The sequence below is a fragment of the Nyctereutes procyonoides genome, unplaced genomic scaffold (genome assembly GCF_905146905.1).
Source record: "Nyctereutes procyonoides isolate TBG_1078 unplaced genomic scaffold, NYPRO_anot_genome, whole genome shotgun sequence".
Taxonomy (NCBI): Eukaryota; Metazoa; Chordata; class Mammalia; order Carnivora; family Canidae; genus Nyctereutes; species Nyctereutes procyonoides.
This window is the reverse complement of record NW_026575139.1, coordinates 42,189,415-42,215,704: the sequence shown is the minus strand read 5'-3', so window position 1 is coordinate 42,215,704 and position 26,290 is coordinate 42,189,415. Positions and strand designations below refer to the sequence as shown.

Here is a 26,290-nt window from a genome sequence, read left to right as displayed (position 1 = left end):
ATTAGGCTCTGCCAATAGAGGATGCTAGAAAGAGACTGGAAGGCTGGAGAAGGAAGAAGAGACTTAACAGTTTGCTTCCTATTTCTGGTCTGCAGAAACTGGCCTTTACCCTGGCAGTTGCAGTTGACCTGAGTAGCAGCAGTTTATTTTAGTTTACACTTTTTCCTCATATCTAGAACTAGCCTTAGCACACTCCTTGAGATATTGATATATCATATCCAGAGATATTGATACCAGCTGGCCCACACTCCTACCACAAAAGTCTGCATGCCAGCTCTGGGGAATCCTTTATCCGAGCTTCTAAATTGTAATAATTACTAGTCTTCCCTTTGTTTCCCCAGCCCTAGGACTGATAATTGCTTCATGCTAGGATACCCCAGTGTCCCCTTCTTGCATTTTCAGTCTTCAGTACTTGATTGACAATTCTTTTTTTTTTTTAAGATTTTTATTTATTCATGAGAGACAGAGAGAGAGAGAGAGAGAGAGAGAGAGAGGCAGAGACACAGGCAGAGGGAGAAGCAGGGAGCCTGACGTGGGACTTGATCCCCGGTCTCCAGGATCAGGCCCTGAACTTAAAGGTGGCGCTAAACCACTGAGCCACCCAGGCTGCCCTTGATTAACAATTCTTTTTTTTTTTTTTTTTTAAAGAAAGCAGTTCTTTTTTTTTTTTAATTTTTATTTATTTATGATAGTCACAGAGAGAGAGAGAGAGGCAGAGACACAGGCAGAGGGAGAAGCAGGCTCCATTCACCGGGAGCCCGATGTGGGATTTGATCCCGGGTCTCCAGGATCGCGCCCTGGGCCAAAGGCAGGCACCAAACCGCTGCGCCACCCAGGGATCCCTTGATTAACAATTCTTAAATAACAGATGTGTCTCTGACTCCTGCCAACCCTGCCTGATTCATTGACCTGGACTATTTCTCATTTCATATGCTGTTGAATGCAGTCAGTTTTATGCATATTATGAGGTTGGTGATGAGGTACAGATTCCTCTTTAAGAAAAGAGTATGACTTTAGTTTGTACTTGATTAGGGTACAAAATACTTAACATTTGCATTGGCAAGAATTTTTTTTGAGCAATATAGAAGAAAACACAAAACTATTAGATATGACATTTTACACCTTCGTAGGACCTTCACATCACTTATTTTAACCCTTCATTTTACAAATAAAGGCACAGAATTTTAGAGATTGAGTCGTTTTCCCAAAGTCATATCATTAGCCCAGTAGTTCCCTCAGAGACAATCCTCCCATACCAAGGGTTTCCCCATGAGTGGGTTTTATACCCTGATCCAGTGTCGGTATCCAGCTCGTTGTGTGATACCATCTTTGGGAGATCACCCTGGAGAGAAGGCCCCCTCAAATTAACTGCCTATCTGATTTTTGATTGGCTTGAGAACTCAAGGCTGAAGCAGTAATAAAAATTGTTTACTACTGAGCCTAAAATTTTAGCTTCAAAATAACCTTTATTCTTGAGGAGCTCCATAAGATTCCAGACACAAGGAAAGGAGGTCCAGTCTAACAATTCAGCCTCTGAGTAGAAGCTTCAGAAGTGTGCCAGGGTAAGCTGTTATATAGGCAATAAGAAAAATGTGGTCAGAATTGGAGGTCCACAGATTATTGCTGTGCTAGAAGTTTAAACATTAAGAACAAGTGCAACAAACAACTTTAGAACTGAGAAAAGCCAGAAGTATAGAAAAATCCAGGAGGAATAACTATAAAATTGTAATAGTAAAGGAAAGAGAATAGAAAATTCTCTTTATAGAAAAAAAAAGGGGGGCTAAGTTTATATAAAAGAAAGTAATGAATGTTTAGAAACATTTATTTAGTTGGCGTTCCATATTCCATTACTAACAGTTGCCAACATGACTTTAAGTGGAAAAAGATAAGGATGAAATTTGATTGAACAGAAAATTTGTCAATTTTCCATTTTACTATTTTATTTTATTATTCCTTGTAATCTCATATCAGCCATGATCTGATAGACAGGGCATCAATGTCTTTATCCTAGTTTTTGATTAAAATTGTGGAAAAGACCAAATTTTAGGATGGTGGCCAGAGACATGTCACTAGGTCTGTTTATCAGTATTTTTACAGAAACACTTGTCAGCACCAATTATGGATTACTATTTGACCAGTCTTCAGTTTTTTGGGTTTTTTTTAAGATTTTATTTATTTATTCATGAGAGACAGAGAGAGAGAGAGGGGCAGAGACACAGACAGAGGAGAAGCAGGCTCCATGCAGGGAGCCTGATGTGGGACTCGATCCTGGGACTCCAGGATCACACCCTGGGCAAAAGGCAGGCGCCAAATTGCTGAGCCACCCAGGGATCCACTAGTCTTCAGTTTTTAATCTTATTCCAGGTCATCTCTTCATATAGGCTTTTGAGTAATATGTTAAAGATAGAAATATTGGTCTCCATCAAACAGGTTAAAATTGTGGAAGTTGTAGATTTTGTGCAAAAATGAGCAAGTTCATTCTGGGTTAGGTATGTATGAAAAGGTTTAGGATTATACTAGGCTGAAAGTTCAGTATGAGTCATCCATGTGTCAGCTGCCCAAAAACCAGCTTACTTGATCTTAGACTACATTAAAGATAATGCTTAGGACAAGAGGTGTGGTCAGACTGCGACATTACTCTATTACACAGTGAATTCTACTCTTCCCGCCCCCAATCCTTTGTTCTCCCCAAAACAGGATTTTGGGGTAGCAGAGCTGGTGAAGTCAAATATGGATCCAGAGCTTTGATTCAGCATTGGCTGCTTTAGTCATGGTTGGCTAAGTCCTTTAAGAGGACAAGAATACAAGAATGTCTTAGATTATAATTCAGAAACATGGCAGTGTTAGGACATAATTCAGATAAGCCAGTAATGAAAAGCCAAAGAGCAAGAGCATTAACCTTAAAGGAAGAGGTTAATAACTTGTGTTAAAATTAAGAACTTGGGCAGCCCCCGTGGCTCAGTGGTTTAGCGCCTGCCTTCAGCCCAGGGCGTGATCCTGGAGACCCGGGATCGAGTCCCACGTCAGGCTCCCTGCATGGAACCTGCTGCTCCCTCTGCCTGTGTCTGCCTCTCTGTGTGTGTGTGTCTGTCATGAATAAATAAATAAAATCTTTTTAAAAATAAATAAATAAAATTAAGAACTCTGCTTATCAAAAGATACCATTATGAAGGTGAAAGGCAAGATGTAGAAGGGGTGAAGACATCCAACAAAAGAGTCGTATTCAGAACATATTAAGAATTTCTATAAATAAGAATAATTGGTCAACTGAGAAATAGAAATTAAAACCATAGTACAGTGCCACCAAATAACTACTAGAGTGGCTAATAATGTTTTGGCAAGGATTTGGAGCAAGGGGAGCACTCATTGACTGCTGGTGGGAGTGTAAATTGATACTACCACATAGAATAATTGTTAGCATTATCCACTGAAGTTGAAGAAGCACAGACGTTATGGCTGAGAAATACCATTCTCAGCCTGTGTGGACCTAATAAAAATGCATGCACACGCATGTGCACCAAGTGCCTTGTATGAAAGTGTTCATATAGGCATATTCATAATGGCCAGAATGTGAGGACAACTTAAATATCTATTAAAGGTAGAATGAGTAAGCAAGTTCCAGCACATTTATTATACCATAGAATACTATAAGGCCACAAATATGCACTGAATATAACTGCATGGATGAATCTTCAAGCATAGTGTTATAAAAAAGGAAATAAAAGTATACACAGCATATATACAGCACACTTCCACTTACATAACAATTCAGAAACAGGTACGCTAAATTATAGTAATGAAAGTCAAGACAGTGGGGAGGGAAGGGGTAGTGCCTGGGAGGTGACACACAGACTTTCTGAGGATATTGTTTGGGTTCTTAACCTGAATACCAGTTTACTTTCTAATTCATTGAAATATGTTTTGTGTACTTTTCTGGCCAGGGGTTTAGCACGATTCATAATACCAATTTGAAAAGATGTATTTGACTCAAATCAAGGACCTTAGGGTGTTAGAAAATGCAGACCCAAGATTAAGCATGAGGCAGAGAAATAAAAAAATCTAGGGAGATGAATTTCTTTTCATAATAGGTGTGCTTTGGCAGCTCCGGATATAATGCTGGGCCAAGCAGCCTTCGATAAGCATGTTTAAAAAGAAGGAACACTTTACATCTCATATTATTTGTTCCATTCTAAGGCATATACAAAGCCACAGAACAGATATGGGATATCTTTCCACAACACTGATTTTATGTAAAGATTTGGAGAGGGCAGCCTGGGTGGCTCAGCGGTTTAGTGCCGCCTTCAGTCCAGGGCGTGATCCTGGAGACCCGGGATCGAGTCCCACATCAGGCTCCCTACATGGAGCCTGCTTCTCCCTCTGCCTGTGTCTCTGTCTCTGTCTCTGTCTCTCTCTCTCTCTCTCTCTCTCTCTGTCATAAATATATTAAAAAAAAGCCCAGATATATCATGGAATAAATAAAGCATATTGCAAAGGAATTCCATGCTCACAGCAGCCTGCTTCCAGATATTTCTCCAAAGCCTTGCTTTTTGGGTTTCTGACTCCTATACCTTTAAAGATTGTTTAATTGAAATTTTTAGGAACAACATGATAAAGTACCTGAAATATAATGCTTGAACCTACAGTAGAACTGAACACAATAAGCTCTGAGTTCTGGTGTTTACTGCTGGTAGTGTGGGTGTATGGAGCCAGGCAGTGGGAGTAAAGAAAAAAAGGGAGAAGGGGACAGTAGGGAGAATTAAAATGATGAAGGGGCCAGGAAATGTAATGAGTATGTATAGCATAGAATCATGTTTTTCTCCCTTTGTTTTTTCACTCCAAGGGATGAAAGAAAGAAGGGGAAAGTGTTATCTTATGGCTCTTGTGGGAAGACTATATCTTGTATCCTGCCATTTCACATTCCCAACTTAACCTCTAAAAGGCCCTGGGGCAATGTTGGGCTGTGGATACAGGGACTGTGGGGTAACCAATTCTGACATTCAATAAGGAGAAATTACGGGATTTTTCTTTCTAGCTATTCTGCCAACACCTACATTTACTCCATCATCAACATTATCATTGCTAGCACTTATATAGTGCCAAGCCCTGTTATAAATGGTTCCAGATGGGAAACCAGTTAAATAAAGCTTGAGTGATTACTTAAGGACACATAGCTATTAAGTGTCTTATTCCTGATTTTAGGAGGAAAGCAGTTTTTTATTAAATACGATGTTAGTTCCACATACTTATTGCTGCCGTTTATCAAGTTCCTTAACATTCCTAGTTTGCTGACAGTTTTTTTTTTTTTTAAAGATTTATTTATTTATTCATTCAGAGAGAGCGAGAGAGAGGCAGAGACACAGGCAGAGGAAGAAGCAGGCTCCATGTAGGAATCCTGACGTGGGACTCGATCCCAGGTCCCCAGGATCACACCCCGGGCTGCAGGCAGCACTAAACCACTGCGCCACCGGGGCTGCCCTGCTGACAGTTTTTATCAGGAATAGACGTTGGATTTTAGCAAGTGCTTTTTCTGCATGTACTGAGATGATCATATGGTTTTTCTTTTTTTAGTCTGTTAATATGGTGAATTACATTAAATTTTTAATGTTATGTTAAACTGTAAGTAGGTCCTGATGTATTAGCCTTTTAATATATTGTTGGATTTCATTTGTTAACATTTTAAGAAGTTTTGCATCTGTGTTCTTGAGTGATATGTGTCTGTAATTTTCTTGTATGTCTCTACCCCTTAACTGTAGACTACATGAAGTTGTCCTTCAGCTCACTGATATTTTTTTTTAATCCAGCCTTTTTTTTTCCCTTTTTGTGTTCATATTGGATTCCTTTCTGTGAATAAATCTTGAAATGTATTAATCTTTTGTTCTATAATGTTAAGTCAGCTATTAATCTTATCCAGTGTATTTTTCATCACAAATGTTGTATTTAAAAAAAATGTATTTTTTCTTCAGAAATGGATTTGGGTCTTTTTAGATATCTTCCATGTCTCTATATAATATGCTCAGTCTTTACTTACTTTTTTGAAAATATAGAGTTTAGTTACAACAATTATTTCAATGTTCTTGTCTACTAGTTCTAGCATCCATGTCATTTCTAGGGTCTAGTTCTTTTGATTAGTTTCTCTCCTCATTATGAGTCATACTTTCTTCTTTGCATGGCTGTTAACCTTTTATTGGATGCTAAACATTGTGAATTTTACTTTAAGGTGCTAGATGTGTTTGTATTCATATATATAATCTTGAGCTTTGTTTTGGGATACAGTTAACTTACTTGGAAACAGTTTGATCTGTTAGAGGCTTGCTTTTCAGCTTTCTTAGCCAGGACCAGAACAGACTTATCCGACAATTCCATAAAATTAAATTCATCTAGAGTATAACTGTATTCCATGTGTTACTTTTATTGGCCTTCTCTTGGCCTTAGATTTATTCATGTGTTTTGAAATTTTGGTTTGCAACCTAAATTTAAGTAGTTTTCTTCCCCATCCTTTGTTTTCATCCTTGCTGTTTAACCATTTTACAATTGTCTCCAACTAGATTCCTAGGTGCCCCTTTTGTCAAGGACCAGGAGATGACACTTCTGTTCCTTGACACTCCTTTTTGTCAAGGACCAGGAGATGACACTTCTGTTCCAATTGATATTGGCCTAACCCAGCTCCTGGATTCAAATTATGAACTTCACTCTGGCTCTTGTCTTTAGCAGACAACCTATAAATAAGATCTTCATACTGTGGGAAGGCTTACTTCCCACTGCCTGCTGCCAGACTCAGGACCCATCAAACCATGGCATCAGCCTTACTCATTACTTTATATTTCTTTCCCTTTTTAGAGCCATAAAGATTTGTCTTTGAAACCAGCTATGTCTCTTTTTTTCCCAACATTTTATTATTAAAATTTTCAAACATATGGAAAGGTTAAAAAAGTTATGCAGTGAATATATATATATATGTCTACACTTAGGTTCTACAATCAATATTTTGCTGTAATCAGTATAATCAATGTTTTACATATTTGTCCATCTTATTATTTTTTTTTCTTAAGATTTATTTATTCATGAGAGGCAGAGACACAGACAGAGGGAGAAGGAGGTTCCTTGCTTGGAGGGTCCTGATGTGGGACTCGATCCCGGATCCTGGGATCAGGCCCTGAGCCGAAGGCAGACACTCAACTGCTGAACCGCCCAGGCGTCCTGTCCATCTTATTTCTTAATCCCTTCAAAATAAGTTGTTACTCTTCCCCAGATACTAAAGCATTGCATATTAGAGTTCAACATTTGGTTTGTTTGGGTTTTTCTTAGAGAGGGAGGGGGGAGGCACAGAGGAAGAAGGAAAGAGAGAGACTCTTATGCAGGCTCCACACCTCTCAGGGAGCCGTCATGGGGCTCAATCTCATAATCCTGAGATCATGACCTGAGCCGAAACCAAGAGTCAGATGCTTTAAGTGACTGAGCCACTCAGGCATCCCTCAACATTTATTTTTTTTCTTTTGAAGTAATATTAACACACAATGACATATACAAGTCTTAAGTGTTATCAAACATACCATCTATACTCAAACCTCTATCAAGATATGGAACATTACCATCACGAGAGAAAGTTTCCTTGTTCCGTTTGCTAGTCAGTCCATTCTCCTGAGCTCCCAGAAGCAACCATTGCCCTGTTTTTATTTCTGCTATGGATTAGTTTTGCCTGCTTTAGAATTTTACGGAATCGTATAGCATGTACTCCTTTGTATAAGACTTCTTTTGCACAGCATGTTGGTCGTGAGATTTACCCGTGTGGCTTTGGCAATAATTTATTCCTTTTCATTGCTGAGTACTACTATTCCTTGTTTAAACATACCAGTTTGTTTGCTTATTTCCATGGGGTCTTTTTGATTTCTCTGTTTATTTTTTATCCATCATTACTAAGTTTCTGGAAAGAAGAGAATGCATCAAAGTATGAAAAAGTCCCCTGGTTTAACTAATGTATATTCATTTTAAGTTACCTTTTTTTTTAAATTGAGTGAACCTAGCTGCTTTCTAATTTTATAAGGAATTGAGTTTGGTCCCTTTCACTTTCCTTCTAATCTGTTCAATGTACATTATCACAGTTTTACATGAAATTCACAAGTGGAAAATATATTATATAAATGAAATGCTCTATTTGGTGTTTAAAAGTTCTCCTGTCCCATAAATAATATCAAATAGTCTGCATATTAAATATGAATATGTTTTTTATATTATGTAAAAAAGTCAATAATTCTTACCATGTTTTTGCTGTTATGTTAATTTATCTAATGACTATACTACTTTGTTATCAACAATAATATTAACAATAGAACTTTTCATTTTTAAGAGTATGTCATTTCAGTCAGTTGAATGATATATTGCAATTGTACGGGGCCTCTAATCTCTCAATTTTAGATTAATTCTGTAATACAATGTAAACTGAATAATCTCTTTTTTCGGTGCTTATGTTAAAAGGAAAAACTGATGAAGCACAATATACTTCACATATAGCAGTTTCAGCATTTGCTAGAATTATGTATTATTTTATTTTTATTTAGGTTTGGTTGGGATGTTCCAGTAATTCTGAGAAATTCAGAAGAGACCCAGTTCAACACAAGAGTTTTCAAAAAGCAAATGAGACAAGTCAAGAATCCTTTTGGCTTAGAGATCACTAATCCATCTTCAGCTTCGATTTCAAGTTGGTGGCTATTTTCCAAAGATTTTTTTCTTTCTATGCCCCTCTCTTAGCATTTTAATTTTCTTTCTCTATTGCTTTCTCTTGATTACACTTAAGTATTTATTGAGCACCTGTTTTGTTCTGGGAGCTGTATTATAATACTACTTTGTACTATAGATACAAAGACTAATAATTCACAAAACTTGCTCCTTAGGAACTTACAAACTAGCAGTGGCATTCATGTGAGAAGAATGAAGTATCTTAAGTGTTAATAAGAGAAGCTTGTTAGGTCACTGCCATTTTCATGGATCTTCAGTGCAGTGAGAAATATATGAATGGTATAGATAAACACAGTTACTAGGTTGGTAACCTTATCAAGAACAAATGTTTTTAATCTGAAATTATGATATTTTGGGTATAAGTTATTTTGGCATAAAATGTTATTTGGGGAGATGGTAATAATAGATCATAGTTGTTTGTTTCTGTGCTTACTTGGAAAAGTAAATTATCTGTAAAACTAGGAACCACTGGAGTGAAAGAAGGAAAAGGTGTGAGGGAAAAAGAAGGAAGGGAAGAAAGAGAGAGAAAAAGAAATGGTTAAGTTTGCTGAGGTGGGGAGGCATATTCAGGAAAAGCGTTATTATGGGATGCCTTGGTGGCTCAGCAGTTAAGCATCTGCCTTCGGCTCAGGGCATGATCCTGGAGTCCTGGGATCAAATTCCGCATCAGGCTCCCTGCATGGAACCTGCCTCTGGCTATGTCTCTGCGCGCGCCTCTCTCTCTCTCTCTCTCTCTCTGTCTGTCTCTTGTGAATAAATAAATAAAATCTTAAAAAAAAAAAAAGAAAAAGGAAAAGGGTTATAAAAATGTGCTCACTCTCTCATTGATTGATTGATTGAGTCTTGAAAGATAAGTAGGTGTTTATCTCCTGGGATTGAGAGCAGTTCTAAGAGGAAGAGGCATGAACAGAGCACTGATACAGAATGAGAATAATGCAGGAGAGAAACATAGTTTGTTGTGGATAAAACATAGTGTAGGACAGATTAGAGAGAAGAGTAGGGGAAGACTCAGGTTCTTTGCAGGAGCCCTCCACAGACAGATCCTATTACCAGGATAAAGAATACAGGAGAAGCAGCAGGTTTTGGAAGAAAGGTAATAAATTCAGTTTTGAACTTCTGGACTTGAAATGCATTTGTAGCAATTAAGTAGAGATACAGAGTGGGCAGCTCTAGATACAGTTCTGTAGCACTAGGCTGAGACCCTATCACCTTTTACACTTGGTCAGATATCTGGTATCTTAAAAACAAACAATCCCAAACTTTCTCAACTATTTATTTATTTATTTATTTATTTATTTATTTATTTATTTATTTATTTAGATTTTATTTATTCATGAGAGACACAGAAGAGAGAGAGGCAGAGACACAGGCAGAGGGAGAAGCAGGCTCCATGCAGGGAGCCTGATGTGGGACTCGATCCCAGGACCCCGGGATCACGCCCTGAGCCAAAGACAGGTGCTCAACCACTGAGCCACCCAGGTGTCCCACCTTTCTCAACTTCTTATCTCCTTGAAGCTACTGCGCTCTTTCTCTTCCCTTCACAGCCAGGCATCTCAAAAGCAGGTTGCATTTTTCTTCTTCCCTTAGCCTACTTCACTTTCACTGTTCAGATCAGGGCAGTCTGATTTTTTCCTATATCCTCTACTGAATGATTTTCCCCTAGATCACTGATCACCACTTCTGCCCCCACCCTAACCCCTCAGTAGTCATAAAATCCAGTGGACACTCTATAGGCCTAAATCAACATTATCACCACAGAGTTTAACGGAGTTGACCAATCCTTCCTTCCTGATACCCTGCTCCCTTGGCTTCTGTGACCCTTCCTATGTGGTCATCTTCCCTTCTTTACCTTCCAGAATCACAAGTCAAAAATCAGTGTACTGGGGCGCCTGGGTAGCTCAGTCGGTTAAGTGTCCAGCTCTTGATTTTGGCTCAGATCATGACCTCAGAATGGTGAGATCAAGCCCCAATTAAGGCTCCATGCTCAGCATGGAGTCTGCTAAAGATTCTTTCTCTCTCTCCCTCTGCCTCTCCCCCCACTCGTAGCTAAATAAATAAATAAATAAATAAATAAATAAATAAATAAATAAAATCTTTTAACAAATCAGTGTACCTAGTTAATAGGGATTATTAACCTTAAGTAAATATTGATTTATAATGCAAAAGTACAAAATCTCTTATTCTTCCTTAACTGTAAATACTGTACTCTCACCCTGTGAATTGAAGAGAACTAAAGACCTCTTTTTCCCCCCTCTAATGGTAGATAAGGAGTTCATTCTGACATTTTTCACTTGAGAAGACCAGATTTCAAGATACAAAAATTAACCTGTTTAGAAAACATACCTATGGGGATCCCTGGGTAGCTCAGCGGTTTAGCGCCTGTCTTTGGCCCAGGGCATGATCCTGGAGTCTCGGAATCGAGTCCCACGTTGGGCTCCTGGCATGGAGCCTGCTTCTCCCTCTGCCTGTGTCTCTGCCTCCCTCTCTCTCTCTGTCTCTCATGAATAAATAAATAAAATCTTTAAAAAAATAAAAAATAAAATAAAATGTGGTACATTTTATTTTTGGAACAGTGGTAGTTTGGTGACCTCTGACCTCTGTGGTCAGGCACTTGGACCTGCTCCAGTGTCACATCTAAGTCTTGAGTAGGACTACCAGTACAGGGCAGCCCCGGTGGCTCAGTGGTTTAGCGTCGCCTTCAGCCCAGGGCATGATCCTGGGGACCCGGGATCGAGTCCCACGTCAGGCTCCCTGCTTGGAGCCTGCTTTCTCCCTCTGCCTGTGTCTCTGTGTTTCTTGTGAATAAATAAATAAAATCTTTAAAAAAAAAAAAAAAAAGGACTACCAGTACAAAAAGCTACCAGAACAAAGCTGCCCTTCCTACTGTATAGTTCTACAAGCTGGGAAATGCTGAAAAAAGTAGGAACTGATAAATTATAAGCAAACAAACACAGGACACTTGTGAGCTAGAAAGTGTAAGGAAATCCATCAATCTTCCTTTCAGGAAGAAATAGTCTCAAAAAGAGCCCCTCATACCCTGCTGTAAATGTTAGAAGGAAATGAAAAGATATCTAGTAAGTAGAAGACCTCTCAGCTGCCAACCAACAATAGCATTACTGAAATATACAAAAAAACCTTTCTAATGTGTAGCTTTATTTATTTATTTTAAATATTTTATTTATTTATTCATGAGAAACACAGAGAGAGGCAGAGACATAGGCAGAGGGAGGAGAAGCAGGCTCCAAGCAGGAGCCTAATGTGGGACTCGATCCTGGGACTCCAGGATCACGTCCTGAGCCAACTCAGATGCTCAACTGCTAAGCCAAGGCGTCTCAATGTGTGGATTTATAGCACGCTTATTGAAGTATTTTAATTTTTAAAATACCAGTGCCTATCATTCATTATCTGTCTCCTATGGGGAAATAAGGGGAAGGATTTTGGTGGGAATTATATTTGGCAGAATAAAATTCATTTGTTTAAACTGTGAAACAGTGGATATCATTAAAGATGTCTAACTAGGACATAAAAATAATATTCTGAGCAATAATTGTGACATTTGAAAAGGTTATTTCACTTGATGTCTACTTTAAAAATCCAGGTCTTTTTTCACCACTGTACCCAAGGGACCTGACATGTAGGGGAGGGAAGGGGAATATCTGGAGACCCGATTTACTTGAAAATGAACAAGAGAATCAGTTTTATTTTTTACTTTTTGAATTTTATTTATTTATTCATGAGAAAGAGAAAGGCAGAGACATAGGCAGAGGGAGAAGCAGGCTCCCCATGGGGAGCCCAATGCGGGATTCGATCCTGGGGCTCTACAATCACACCCTGAGCCGAAAGCAGATACTTAACCACTGAGAGACCCAGGTGTCCTGAGAATCAGTTTTAATCTTAGTCATTTAGTTCTCTTTACTATGGGTGGCTTGGTGGGATTTCTTTTGTTGTTATGTGGTGATACTGGATTTGGACTTCTGAGGTTTCCATGTCCCCAGTGTAAAAGGCTCTAATGAAATTGATAGGAGGTACTCAGGATATGTTAGTTGAGTTTAATTCATTTGATTTAGAATTTTCCTATCCCTTTGTAACATCTTCCTTATATTTGGGCTTATTCACCCTGGTGAGACCTAACAAAAATAAAACAGTTAGACAAAATGACACACAGCATTTTTGGAGGAATTTGTGAACCTCTATTTTCTACGATGTAAAATTTTCATCTCCCAATACTCTAGATTTATTACTCATTCATGATCACCTTGTATGTTGGTTCTTCTTTCTCAGGGAGTCTCCTCAAGGAAATTTGTGGCTTTTCTGCTCTATTGTTTCTCCTTTTTTTAATGGCTCAACTCACTGGCTATAGTCCTTATTTTTTGCAATTTTTTGCAAGTCTGTCTCTTATGCAGGGTTTTATTTGGCTGTTATGGCTAGGCAGGTAAAGGCAGGTTGAAGGCAGTCACCACCATGCTGCTTCAGTTAGTTTAGATTCTGAATTTTCTGGTTTAAGGCTATGTTCTAGCTCTGCTATTACTGTTGATCTGAGACGGCATTGTGTTTGCACTGAATTTTAGAAGACTGAGAAAATAAAAGAATGAGAACCGTCTGCAGAAGTGAGAATAACTAAAAGGAGAACAGTTTTGCCTGGGGGGATTTGAACTGTCATCAGTTAGTGTAAATTGATACATTCTCTTCTCAGTCTATGTCATGGACAAGTGTGGAGAGATTGTGGAAAGTAGAATTTATAGATTCTATACTTCTTTCTCATTAACTTATAATGTTAATTTCAGAGACATACTTTGTTGACGTCTGAGTAGTATCCAGTTGTCAGTAGTCTCTGACCCTCTCTGCACTTTAGTCAAGTATATGCAGTCTGTAAACAAGCGTTTTATGCAGCTCTGAATGGCTGGAACTCTGATTCTTTTTACAAAGCAAATAAACTGGGTAGTTTTGTGTGTTTTAGGGATTGTCCTTCCATGGTTCTTTTTAGATGGAAATAGACACATAGATGTGGATATCCTCTCCTGTAAGATAAACAGGAATATGCTATATACTTGCCTCCATCTTGCTTTTTTCATTTATATGTATTCTGAAGATCATCCCATCCCATTGTAGTATATGCAGATATCTTGCCATGCCTCAATTCTTTTTTAAGACCTCCATAATATTTCATTATAGAATATCCCATATTTTATTCATTTAACTCCCATTGATGGACATTTGGGTGGATTCCAGCATTTTGATGTAACTAGAGCTTCATTCATAACATTTTTTCACATTTTCACATTTCTACCAAGAATGTTTTTTATTTTTCCACTTTCTTTTATATGTCTTTTCTATTTTTCCCTTTCATATCTACTTTAGTTTTTATCCCTTACCTCATGTTGTATGGTTGTGTGGTAACAAAGAGAAAGGGAGGTATGATTTTTAATATATATATTAACTTTTTTATATATATATATTAACTTTAAATGTATAAACATTGTCACGCGGGGATCCCTGGGTGGCTCAGCAGTTTAGCGCCTGCCTTCAGCTTAGGGTGTGACCTGGAGTCCTAGGATCCAGTCCCGCATCAGGCTCCCTGCATGGAGCCTGCTTCTCCCTCTGCCTGTGTCTTTGCCTCTTTCTCTTTCTCTTTTCTTTCTTTCTCTTTCTCTTTTTTCTCTCTCTCTTTGTCTCTCATGAATAAATAAAATCTTTTTAAAAAAAGCATGCAACATAATATAAATAGTATATACTAACATTAAAAAATGTTGTAATACATAATATGTAAATTGATATATATTAAATTTAATATATAAATATATATTTGGTATTGATGGAGTGTTTTTCTTTGGATATTTAGTAGCTAATTGAAAAATAATAGCTAATTAAATTTCCCTTTTTTTGAAAAAAAAGATTTTATTTATTTATTTGAGAGAGAGAGAAAGAAAGGATGAGCAGGGGGTAGAGGGAGAACCAGACTCCCCTCTGAGCAAGGAACCTGATGCAAGGCTTGGTCCCAGGATCCTGGGATCATGACCGGAGCCAAAGGCAGACACTTAACTGATGAGCCACCCAGGCATGCCATAAATTTCCCATTCTTGAATAATACCGATGATTGGAATCATACAAAACTTTGAAATAAAAAAAAAAAACTTTGAAATCAAATTCTATTCCAATTACCTATGCAGAGTTCCCGCCAATTAGAAGTTTTACATAACTATGATTGGAAATTATCTATGTCACTGTGACTATGCATACTGCAAATCTGAGACTCTATATACATACACTAACTACTGGAAAAAAAAGTAAAAAATTCAATTTTTGGTATCCTGTAGAGCATCTGCTTGTGTTTGTGTATATCCTTCTGAGACATACTCTTGATCACCTTTTTATTTTACTTTCTTAAGGGATGATTTATGTACTTTTAAAAGATTTATTTATTTATTAGAAAAAGTGAGTGAGTGCGGGGAGCGGGGGAGGCAGTAACAGAGAAAGGAGAGAGAGAATCTCAAGCGTACTCCCTGATGAGTGCAGAGCCCAATGTGGGGGTTGATCCCATGAGTCTGAGATCATGATCTGAGCCAAAATCAAAAGTCAGGCACCCAAACTGGTTGAGCCACCCAGCTACCCCCCTTAATCACCTTTTAAAAATATATATAATGTATCAACCAGAATTTTTTTGTTAAAGGTTTTATTTATTTATTCATGACAGACACAGAGAGAGAGAGAGAGAGAGGCAGAAACACAGGCAGAGGGAGAAGCAGTCTCCATGCAGGGAGTCTGACGTGGGACTCGATCCCGGATCTCCAGGATTGTACCCCAGGCTGAAGGCAGCACCAAACCACTGGGCCATCGGGGCTGCCCTCAGTCAGAATTTTTATTAGCTAATAGAAATGACTGCAAAAGGAAACTGGGAAGCTTACAGAATTGCCAATAGGTTTAAAGACCCAGCATCAGAGACCAAAGTTGTTCAGTCAGGAATAATGCCCTAAACCATGTACTTTTGAGCACTAGAGGCTACAGTTTCTACTGCCAGCAGTAAAAGACCCTGGATATTGCTGCCCTTGAACTTGATATTGCTACAACTGTCATGAGCAAGGGGAAAAATCACATGGGTAGTAATAGTAAGTCCTATGTAACTATTTAATAAATAAGTAAAACAGTCTAATTTGGGATGCCTGGGTGGCTCAGCAGTTGAGCGTTTGCCTTTAACCCAGGGCGTGATCCCAGAGTCCTAGGATCGAGTCTCACATTGGGCTCCCTACATGGAGCCTGCTTCTCCCTCTGCCTGAGTCTCTGCCTCTCTTTCTTTGTGTCTCTCATGAATAAATAAATAAAATCTTTAAAAAAATCTAATTTGTATGTCCACTTATAATTTATTTTTCCACTTAAACCGATTTACTCAAATTGTAATGTGTCATTACACTGAAAGCAAATAAGTGAATGAGGACATTTCTATTAAGCCCTTCATGTTTTGGAATCCTCACTCTTTCCTTAGGATGTTTTGCATATTATGTGGGACATTAACTGTGTGACAAGAGTATATATTAATGTTGTCAGTGTGTATAACAATATTACTAAAGCTTGGTTTCTTTTTAATATTTTTTCTACTCCAGTGATCATCTTATGGACCCCATGAGTTATGTGTATCCACTTTCAGAGACAGCTCTGCTGTTTCTTACAGTAACAAGGTTCTGTATATCCACTTTTAGAGATACCTCTACTGTTTCCTATAGTTAGGATTATCTATGCAATTAGAGTAATAGGTTGTCAATAGTGAACTATACTACAGTTTTTAAACTCTATGTGGCAGGGGCACCTAGGTGGCTCAGTGGTTGAGTGTCTGCCTTCGGCTCAGGTTGTGATCCTGGAGTCTGTCTCTCTTTCTGTGTGTCTCTCATGAATAAATAAATAAAATCTTTTAAAAAATAAATAAACTCTATGTTGGAAAAGTCTTTAAGTCACACAGACAAAATTAACTTGATAATTTCCAAGTATAAATGTATAAATAATAAGAGTTTACTGATAGTGCTTCAAAACTGTGTAGAGGTTGAGGTTTTTATATTACTTGTTTTGGGACCAGTTGCTTCATTTACAGGCACATACCCTTTAATGAGTTCCTTTAACTGCCATCAGCCTGGCCAGGATCCAAAAGGAAGCTTTTGTTATTCACTGTGTATAATTGTATTAGAAATTACATTAGGTAATTTTCTTCTCTTTGTCTTCTTTTCTTCTTTGTTTTTTTACAGCTGGCATAACTTTGACAACAGATTGCCTAGAAGATAGCCTCCTTACATGCTATTGGGGGTGCAGCGTTCAAAAATTATATGAAGCTCTGCAAAAGCACTTTTATTGCTTCCGAATAAGCACTCCCCAAGCACTGGAAGATGCTCTGTATAGTGAATATCTCTATCAAGAACAGTATTTGTATCCTTTTATCTGATATACCTATTAACAAATGAAAATTTTAGATGTTAGACTTTTTTTATGAATAAAATATTTGGTAAGTTACTATTGATCACCTTTGGTGTATTACTGTATTTTTGGTCATAGTGGTAATTTACCTTTACATTTTCAAAAAGTATTAAAAAGGACAGCAAAGAAGAAATATATTGCCAGTTACCAAGAGATACTAAAATCGAAGACTTTGGTACAGTACCCAGATCTCGCTATCCATTGGTAGCACTTTTGACTCTAGCTGATGAGGATGACCGAGAAATTTATGATATTGTAAGTAATTTTCTAATTCTGGAAGCATTCCTTTAAGTGATTGGGATGATGCGTCATAATTATTTGGTGAATAGAAAAAGTTTTATTTTAACTTCTGAGGACATACATTTGGCCCAAACACATTTTTCTTAAAAAAGGGATACCTCAGAAGTATACATTACATGTATGATTTTTATACATGTAACAGCTCCTTCAGAGTAGGACTTTTTTTCCATTTGAGTTACATGTGATATTATTTAGAAAACAAAAGGCATATTATAGTTGAATTAAGTTAATTTTATTATTCTGTATTGTCATGTTTGCTAGATTTAAAAAAAAAAGCCTTTTGGGAAGCATATTTTATTCTTAGCATTTTTAGCACTGAATAAATAAGCATTGTGATCATCTGAAGTGCTCAGTTTTAAGATGATATTCCTCTTTTCTTTGCACACTGGCAAGTCACCTTGTTTCTATCATAGCCCTTGCCACACTTACATCTACTATGTTTTTGGTCTCTGTATTTTCAGTAATTATAGGAATCTCCTTTTCTCACTATGTGCTCATTATTTCTTTAGTCTGGTAGTTTGTCCCTATTAGGAAGATAAAAATTTTTTTCAAGGATTATCTTCTCAAAACAAGTGTATTGTATTCTTGTATTTAAAAAGTGCAGACCCTTATTGAGAAATCTAGACTCTGCTCATACAGTTTGGATTTTAAATCTTACCAAATTGAAGTTCCATTGAATTGAAGTCAATTTTTTTTTTCCAAATAAGTCATACTAATAGCAGTATATTTCCACACAGTGCTTGGAACACAGTAGGTGCTCAATAAACTTGATAAGTGGGGCGGGGGGCGGGGAGTCCTACCAAACAATGTTAGTGAGCCTCATAGATGTCGACAGCAAGTCAGTTACTTGTGCATGACAAGTGCATATGAGATCTTTTAGTTTCCTCCCTCTCCTCCCCTCTTACCCTCCTATCCTGCTCAGTTGAAGATGAGTAAGAACCGTTAGGTTGGTGTTTCATATTTCCAGCCTCTGTTCTTTACCCTGGCTACCGCAGCAAGGTAACCAGTCTGTCACCACCGTGTCACCCATGTCTTCTAAGGTCCCTTGCTTCCTTCCTTTCCTTCAAACAAAAAGGGTCAGGGCAGCCTGGGTGGCTCTGTGGTTTAGCGCCACCTTCAGCCCAGGGCGTGACCCTGGAGACTTAGGATCGAGTCCCACGTCGGGCTCCCTGCATGGAGCCTGTTTCTCTCTCTGCCTGTGTCTCTGCCTCGCTTTCTCTTTTTCTCTTTCTCTTTTTCTCTTTCTCTTTCTCTTTTTCTTTTTCTTTCTCTTTTTCTTTCTCTTTCTCTTTCTCTTTCTCTCTCTCTCCCTCCCTCCCTCTCTTTTTCTCTCTGTCTCTCTTAAAAAAAAAAAAAAGGTCAGATCTGTCACCATCCTCCCTGCTTCCCCTTTTGATTTCTTTTTCCCCTCGCTGAGGGTGCTATCTATTTAAGGTACTCAGAGTCTTTGTTTCCTATCTTTCTTCCTTAGTCTAAGCAGTGGGGTGTGTGTGTGTCTCAAAATGTATATAACATAAAATTTACTGTTTTAACCACTTTCCAGGGTATAAGTCAATGGCATTATAAATAGGGAAAGATTTGCTCGCGGTGCCCTGCTCCAACTGGAACAAGGACTATGTGGCCCAGCTGTACTTGTGGGAGGTGCATTTCCACAGGGGAACTGAGGTGTCTGGCCCTCACAGGTTAATAGGCATTTTCTCTTTTTCTTTTGTTTCATTTTTATTTAAGTTCAGTTTGCCAACATATAGTATACTGCTCATCTCATAATGTGCCCTCCTTAATGCCCATCACCCATTTACCCCATTCCTGCACCCACCTCCCCTTCTACAACCCTTTGTTCCCAGGGTCAGGAGTCTCTCATGGTTTGTTTTCCTCTCTAATTTTCCCCACTCAGTTTCCCTGGGGTCCTTCCCTGGGTCTTTTCTACTCATCAGCAAACTCCTTTCCTTTTTTTCTGTTAATCTTGCTCCTCCGTCTTTTTTATTAGTCAGATTGGGCCTAACATTGGAACTAAAGCATATTTGTTAGCATAGTTTGTGTTAATGTTCTCTGTTCTTAATTTTAAAAGCAAATTGAGGGATCCCTGGGTGGCTCAGCGGTTTAGTGCTTGCCTTCAACCCAGGGCGTGATCCTGGAGTCCCAGGATCGATCCCATATTGGGCTCCCTGCATGGAGCCTGCTTCTCCCTCTGCCTGTGTCTCTGCCTCTCTCTCTCTCTCTCGAATAAATAAATAAATAAAATATTTAAAAAAAATAAAAGCAAATCAAGCATTTGGTTTTTCAGTATTTATCTGGGGGTCAGAGTCTAAATCTAAAAAAAAAATTAAACTCTACCATTCCTATTCTAACAGTAAAAATTACATTTTGATAGTGTGGTCAGTTTGATATTTTAGGAAGAAGCAGGGGTTGTTATTTCAATATTTTGACTTTGACATTTTTTTTCATCTTTACTCAATTAGATTTTCTCTCTTACTCACATAATACATGTTTGTGGAAAGAAATAAAAAATCTACATAAGCCAAAAAGGAAAAAAGCATAATAATCTGTAACTATTTTGTGACCTGTTTTCATTTATTATATTTTGAGCATCTTTTTAATATGAAATATATATCTACAGCTACGTATATATTTATAACCAACATGATAGTAGCTTCTGAAGCATTTAATATTAAATGGAATGGCAGGATTGTTCGAATGATGTGATGATATTAGTGTCTTCTACCAGCCCTGTCATTTTGGTTTAGTATTATAAGGTTATGCAGCCATTGCCAAATTTTAAATCCTTATAAAGCTGTAAAGAATATTATATGTTTGCAGCCATAGTAGGCTTCTTTCTTTAAACATTTCATTTGGACATAATTTTAGAAACTTGGAAAAATAGAAAACCAAAAGAACATCCCTGTATCTTTTACCCAGGTCTCCTATTGTTAATTGTTGACATTTGCACTATTATTTGCCCATATGTGTGTATTTTTAATGAATCAAGAATAAGTTGTATGCATGATTCTTTACCCCTAAATACCTTCATGTGTATTTCCTAATAATAGGAATATTCTCTTATACAAACACAATATAGTTAGCATCTTTATAAATCTAACATTGATAAAATATTTTATCCAATCTGTTACCTGTATTCCAATATACCAGTGTATCTAACAATCTTCTTTACAGCATGTTTCCCCCTCAAATACAGGTTCTAGTCTAGAGTCAAGTAGTGTATTTGTCGTGTATTTTTAGCTTCCTTTAATCTAGAACATTTCACGGCCTGTATTTGTCTTTTACAGTAGTAGCATTTTTGAAGAATACACTTACCTACACCATTTTTGTAAACAGGACAGCTCCCCTTTTGTTTGTGGATGTTTCATTATGATCAGATTGGAGTTGTGCATTTTTAGCCCATCTACTGCACAGGTGATGACATGTGCTTTTCAGGGCGTCACCTTTGGAGGCATATATCGTTCTTCCCCCTCACTGGTGATGCTCATTTTGATAATCTCTCAGCAAGGTGTTATCTCATTCCTCATCTGTTCTGTTTTTTCTCCCTCCCTTATAAATAAGCAATTGGGGGAGAGCATTTTTAAAACCATGCAAACATTGCAGTCTTTATGAGAATTTCCCCATGGATTGAATATCCACTGATAATTCTTACCAGGTTTTACCTTCTCCACAATGGTTGCAAAATGACTTCCTACCCCAGCCCTTCAGTCAGCTCTCAGTATTCTACTATAAGCACGAGATCTCCCATCTGTTTCTTTGTTTATTATCTGTATGGCCTCACGAATTCCTTTCTTTCCCAGTGATTTATAATTCATTACTGAATTTAGTTATTTTGGTTCTCAACTGCCCTCTCCTTATTTTCTGCCCAAGGGTTTAAAGTATGTGTCCATAAATTACTTGGATTTGTTCTCCTAAAAGTCAGAAACCCATATAAAGAGGAAGTGTATTCAGATGTTGCTCTTATCCCTTCCCATGATGCTTTTTTGTTAGTGATTTTACTTTTAAGTAATCTCCACACCCAACAGAGGCTCAAACTCACAACCCCGAGACGAAGAGTTGCATTCTCCACCCCAGCCAAGCACCTCCCTCCCCATTCTTATACACCCAATTCTTGTAGATAATCAAGTTTATTGTTTTCTGGTTTATCCTTCCTGTGTGTCATATTGTAATGATGAGAAGATACAGGTATATATATTTTTTATTATTTTCTCTTTTTTCTTACTTAAAAGGTATCACACTTTATATACTATACATGTTCCTGCTTTTTTTCACTTCATAGTATCTCTGGGAAATCACTCCAGATCAGTTCATAGAGCTCTTCTCATTGTTTTTTATGGCTGCATAGCACTTGATTGTATGTAGGGGTATAGGTACCATAGTTATTTAGCCAATCTCCTTTAGCTGGACATTCAGGTAATTTCCAGTATTTTGCAATAACAAATAATCTTGCACAAGTTACACATAACTTGTGTATGTATTTTCATATTGTTAAGGTTGTATGGTTGAGGGGTAAGGGTATTTTGATACATATTACCATTTTGATACATATTACCACATTCCCCTCCCTTGGGGTTATATCCTTGGCCTTTGTACTTTTTTTCTTTTTTATACATTTCTACCAGCAATATATGAAAGTGACTATTTCTCCTCAGACTATATTATTGATAAACGTTTGAAATCTATTAATCCAGGAGTAAGAAATGATATCTCAGTGAAGTTTTATTTTGTATTTATCATATTGTGAGTGAAATTGAACATCTTTTAATATAGTTAAGGATGGCAGCCCAGGTGGCAGAGCGGGTTAGCGCCTGCCTTCATCCCAGGGCCTGATCCTGGAGACCCAGGATCAAGTCCTGCGTCGCGCTTCCTGCATGGAGCCTGTTTCTCCCTCTGCCTGTGTCTCTGCCTCTCTCTCTCTGTCTCTCATGAATAAATAAATAAATACATCTTTAAAAAATAATAATATGGCTAAGGATCATGTTTATAATTTTTTTTAATTTTTTTTTAAATTTATTATAGTCAGAGAGAGAGAGAGAGAGAGATCGCGCCCTGGGCCAAAGGCAGGTGCCAAACTGCTGCGCCACCCAGGGATCCCCATGTTTATAATTTTGTGTGAATTGTCTGTTCATGTCTTTTGCCCATTTTTAAAAATAGGCTTTTTGGTCAACTCTTAATATTTAAAAGTTTTTCATAAATTAGATTTGTTGTGAATATTTTATTCCAATTCATCAGCTGTCTTTTGACTTTGCCTATGGGGCTTTTTATCATACAAGTTTTAAATTTTTATATAGTCAAATGCATCTGCCTCTGGGTTTGAGTCATAGTTACAAAGTCTTTCCCTACACTGGGACTAAAAAAGAATCCACACGTTTTCTTCTAGTGCTTGCATAGTTTTATTTTTTATAATTAGGTTTCTTATGCTTTTGGAATTTATTCTTACATATGGTTATAAGGAATGTATCTAATTTTATATTTTTCCAAATAGTTATCCAGTTGTCCTAATACTTTTTATTAAAAAGACTACCCAGTGATTTCAGATGGCACCTTCATCATATTTGTATAGATAGCTGGGTCTGTTTCTGGACTGTTTGTTGTATTCTAGCCACCTGTCTGTTTCTGTGCCTGTACTAGAGTATTTTTTTTATTTTTTTTAAAAATTTTTATTTATTTATGATAGTCACACACACACAGAGAGAGAGAGAGAGGCAGAGACACAGGCAGAGGGAGAAGCAGGCTCCATGCACCGGGAGCCTGACGTGGGATTCGATCCCGGGTCTCCAGGATCACGCCCTGGGCCAAAGGCAGGCGCTAAACCGCTGCGCCACCCAGGGATCCCTGTACTAGAGTATTTTAATTTTAAAGGCTTTGTACTATGTTTTAATATCTGACTGGGCTCAATCCTCCTCACAGGTTTAAGTATTTTCCTAGGTATTCTTACATGTTATTTTTCCATATGAGAATTTTAGAGTCAACTCATCTAACTCTATGAAAAAGCTCATTGGTATTTTTGTTGGGATCACATTAATTTGTAAATTTGAGTATAATTAAAAATAACTGGCAAAAATATGTTCCATAACTGATTCCTCCTTAGTAGACTGTGATTTAAATAAATTATTGTAAGTTTTCCAATTTATCAACCTTTTTTTTCTTATATTTCACATACCTGTGAAATAATGTAAGCAGATTAAATACTAATTGGTATTCACTTTTTATTTTAGATTTCCATGGTGTCAGTAATTCATATTCCGGATAAGACTTATAAACTTTCCTGTAGAATATTGTATCAATATTTACTCCTGGCTCAAGGTCAATTTCATGATCTTAAGGTAAGTACTCTGTCTTCTTAGCTCTCTCCTTTTATTTGCAGAGTTTCAAAGAATGACCATTTATAAAGATGATAATTTTCAGTTAGTTATCACAGAAGTTAGCTATTATTTGTTATTGGGCTCACTAACTCACAAATTTTTAGCAGCTTTTACGACTCCCAGATTTAAAGAGTTAATTGTCAGGGTGCCTGGGTGGCTTAGTCAGTTGGGCATCTGACTCTTGATTTCAGCTCAGGTCATGATCTTGGTGGTGGTGGGATCGAGCCCCATGTTGGGCTCTGTGCTCAGCACAGCATCTGCTTCCCTCTCTTTCTGCTCTCTCTCTCTCACTCTTTTTAAAATAAATTTAAAAAAATTTTTTTAAAGAGTAATTGTCATTTATGACTATCCTTAAACTTGTTTCTTTGGTTTTCAGCAACTTTTCATGTCTGCAAATAATAATTCCACTCCCTCCAGCAATCCCTCCCCAGAAGAAAAAAGCATAGACCAAAGTTTGCTGGAAAAGGCTGGGCTGTCTGAAAGTGAAGTGGAGCCTCCTGAAGAGAACAGCAAGGACTGTGTTGTTTGCCAGAACGGGAGTGTGAACTGGGTGCTCCTGCCATGTAGACACACGTGCTTGTGTGATGGCTGTGTTAGGTATTTTCAGCAGTGCCCAATGTGCAGGCAATTTGTTCAGGAATCTTTTACGCTTTGCAGTCAAAAGGAGCAAGAGAAAGACAAACAGAAAGCTCTTTGAGGGAGTCATTACGCCTGAAAAGTATACTTTCCACTGAAGATGTAGAAATTTGTGTTCCTGGAATTAATCACAACATGGAATCTACAGTGTTGTCCATCAATGAAAATCCTGTTTTAAACTTCGCATTTGTATGGTACATTGATGATGAAAATTAATTCGTTCTTGTTCAGTATGATAAATACTAGAATACCATCTGTGTTAATATAAAAATTCATTCAACCCTTGAGAAGAATGTAAATGTTTGGCCTTTTATCAGGTAGAGGATTTCATAGAATGTTGATTAGGAAAAGTCTGAAAAGCAGTCCATCTAAAGTTTGAGGAGGGAAAAGTCAAGATTTCTGAATGTTTTGCCTTTGACATCATCTAGAGTGCAATTGGGGAAAAAAAACTGAATTCTTCCTAAATTGCATGCTCCCCAGTTTATAAAGAAGTTGGAAAGAGATTCTAGATCTTTTCCTAAAATAACAGGTTTTATAAATATCCATCTAATTTTCCTTTTAGTCACCTAAACACAAGTCTTAATTTTAATATAACTTTTTAAATCATAAATGCAAGATACAATTCTTGTCTTCTCTCAGTGTATCATAGATTAAAATGATACTCATCTATAGGAAGCAGATATATAAAACTTGGATAATAAAATTTCTTGGATAATTAAATTTATTGTCAAATATGATTAGGTTAGCGGAATGTGACCTATCAGGGAAGATCTGTGAGACTCGGGATGCCTTACCTTAGATTTCCTCCTGCATAACAAATCCATCTAAAATTGGAGAGCTTTTAGAGCCAGAAAAACTGCTAAGAGAAACAACTATATTTTTCTACTAGTTTTGTTCCAAATAAACCCATATCCTCCAGAATAGTAACTGATAGCCAAAAAGCCCCATCACCATGCTTTCTAAGATGACCGAGAAGAAAAAGGTAGATCAGAGCTTTCTATGTCTTCAGGGAAAATTACCTTCAACTCACCAAGAAATTAGATCATGGCAAATAAACTGAACTTCAGGGAAATTTTCAAGACTTCTTTGTCCTGTTTGTATTAAGAATAATGCCTTATCTTTGTATCAGTGTTTTTACATAGTAGTATTTCATTCTAATCAAATATAACACTCTGAAAAAGACATTACCCTATTCTCCATTTTATGAACCAAATCAAACTTTCATCTCTGCTCAGTAGCTATGTATTAAGTACCTTCTAGGGGCCAGACACCTTTTGGCAGTCTGAGCTACAAAAAATCAGGCAAGACTTCTAACCTCAAAGTAATTGTGCCTCAAAGGGGTGCTGACAGCATTTTAGAAACACGTCCCTACCTCGGCAATTCCTGGGGCTTCTGTTCCCACCAGAAGCAGAGCAGTCCAAAGCTACAGTCTTTGCAGCAGTTAGCTAGCGAGAGTTCATCTGGGAAATTCACTCTGGTGGGAATTGAGGGAATCCTCAGAGATCACTTTGTCCATCTCAGCCATCCTGCTTCTCTTTACAGATCTGTTTGTACTCAAAACTGTCTGAGGCATATCGTTGTTTTCTCATCTGCGATAGAGTCCACCAATCTTACTCCATTTTATGTAACTGTTTTATTGTAGTAAAATATACATAACAGGAAATTTACCATTTTAAGTGTTTTTTAAGTGTATAGTTCAGTGACATTAAGTACATTCACACTGTTGCGTGAGCATCGTCAGGAACCATCTTCAGAATCTTTTTATCACCCTAAGCTAAAATTCTGTACCTAGTAAACACTGACTC

The 26,290-nt window shown here is 37.5% G+C and overlaps 1 protein-coding gene across 1 annotated transcript in view; it reads left to right on the top strand.

Moving 5' to 3' along the window:
- CGRRF1 (cell growth regulator with ring finger domain 1) overlaps positions 1-25,557 on the top strand; it is a 30,847-nt gene extending 5,290 nt beyond the window's left edge. The window contains exons 2-6 of the mRNA XM_055303571.1: positions 8,556-8,695; positions 16,962-17,139; positions 17,295-17,442; positions 23,703-23,810; positions 24,226-25,557. Of these exons, the coding sequence (XP_055159546.1) occupies positions 8,556-8,695; positions 16,962-17,139; positions 17,295-17,442; positions 23,703-23,810; positions 24,226-24,546 (895 nt within the window). The 3' untranslated portion in view covers positions 24,547-25,557. The remainder of the gene's footprint in view (positions 1-8,555; positions 8,696-16,961; positions 17,140-17,294; positions 17,443-23,702; positions 23,811-24,225) is intronic.
- The last annotated feature ends 733 nt before the right edge of the window (positions 25,558-26,290 follow it).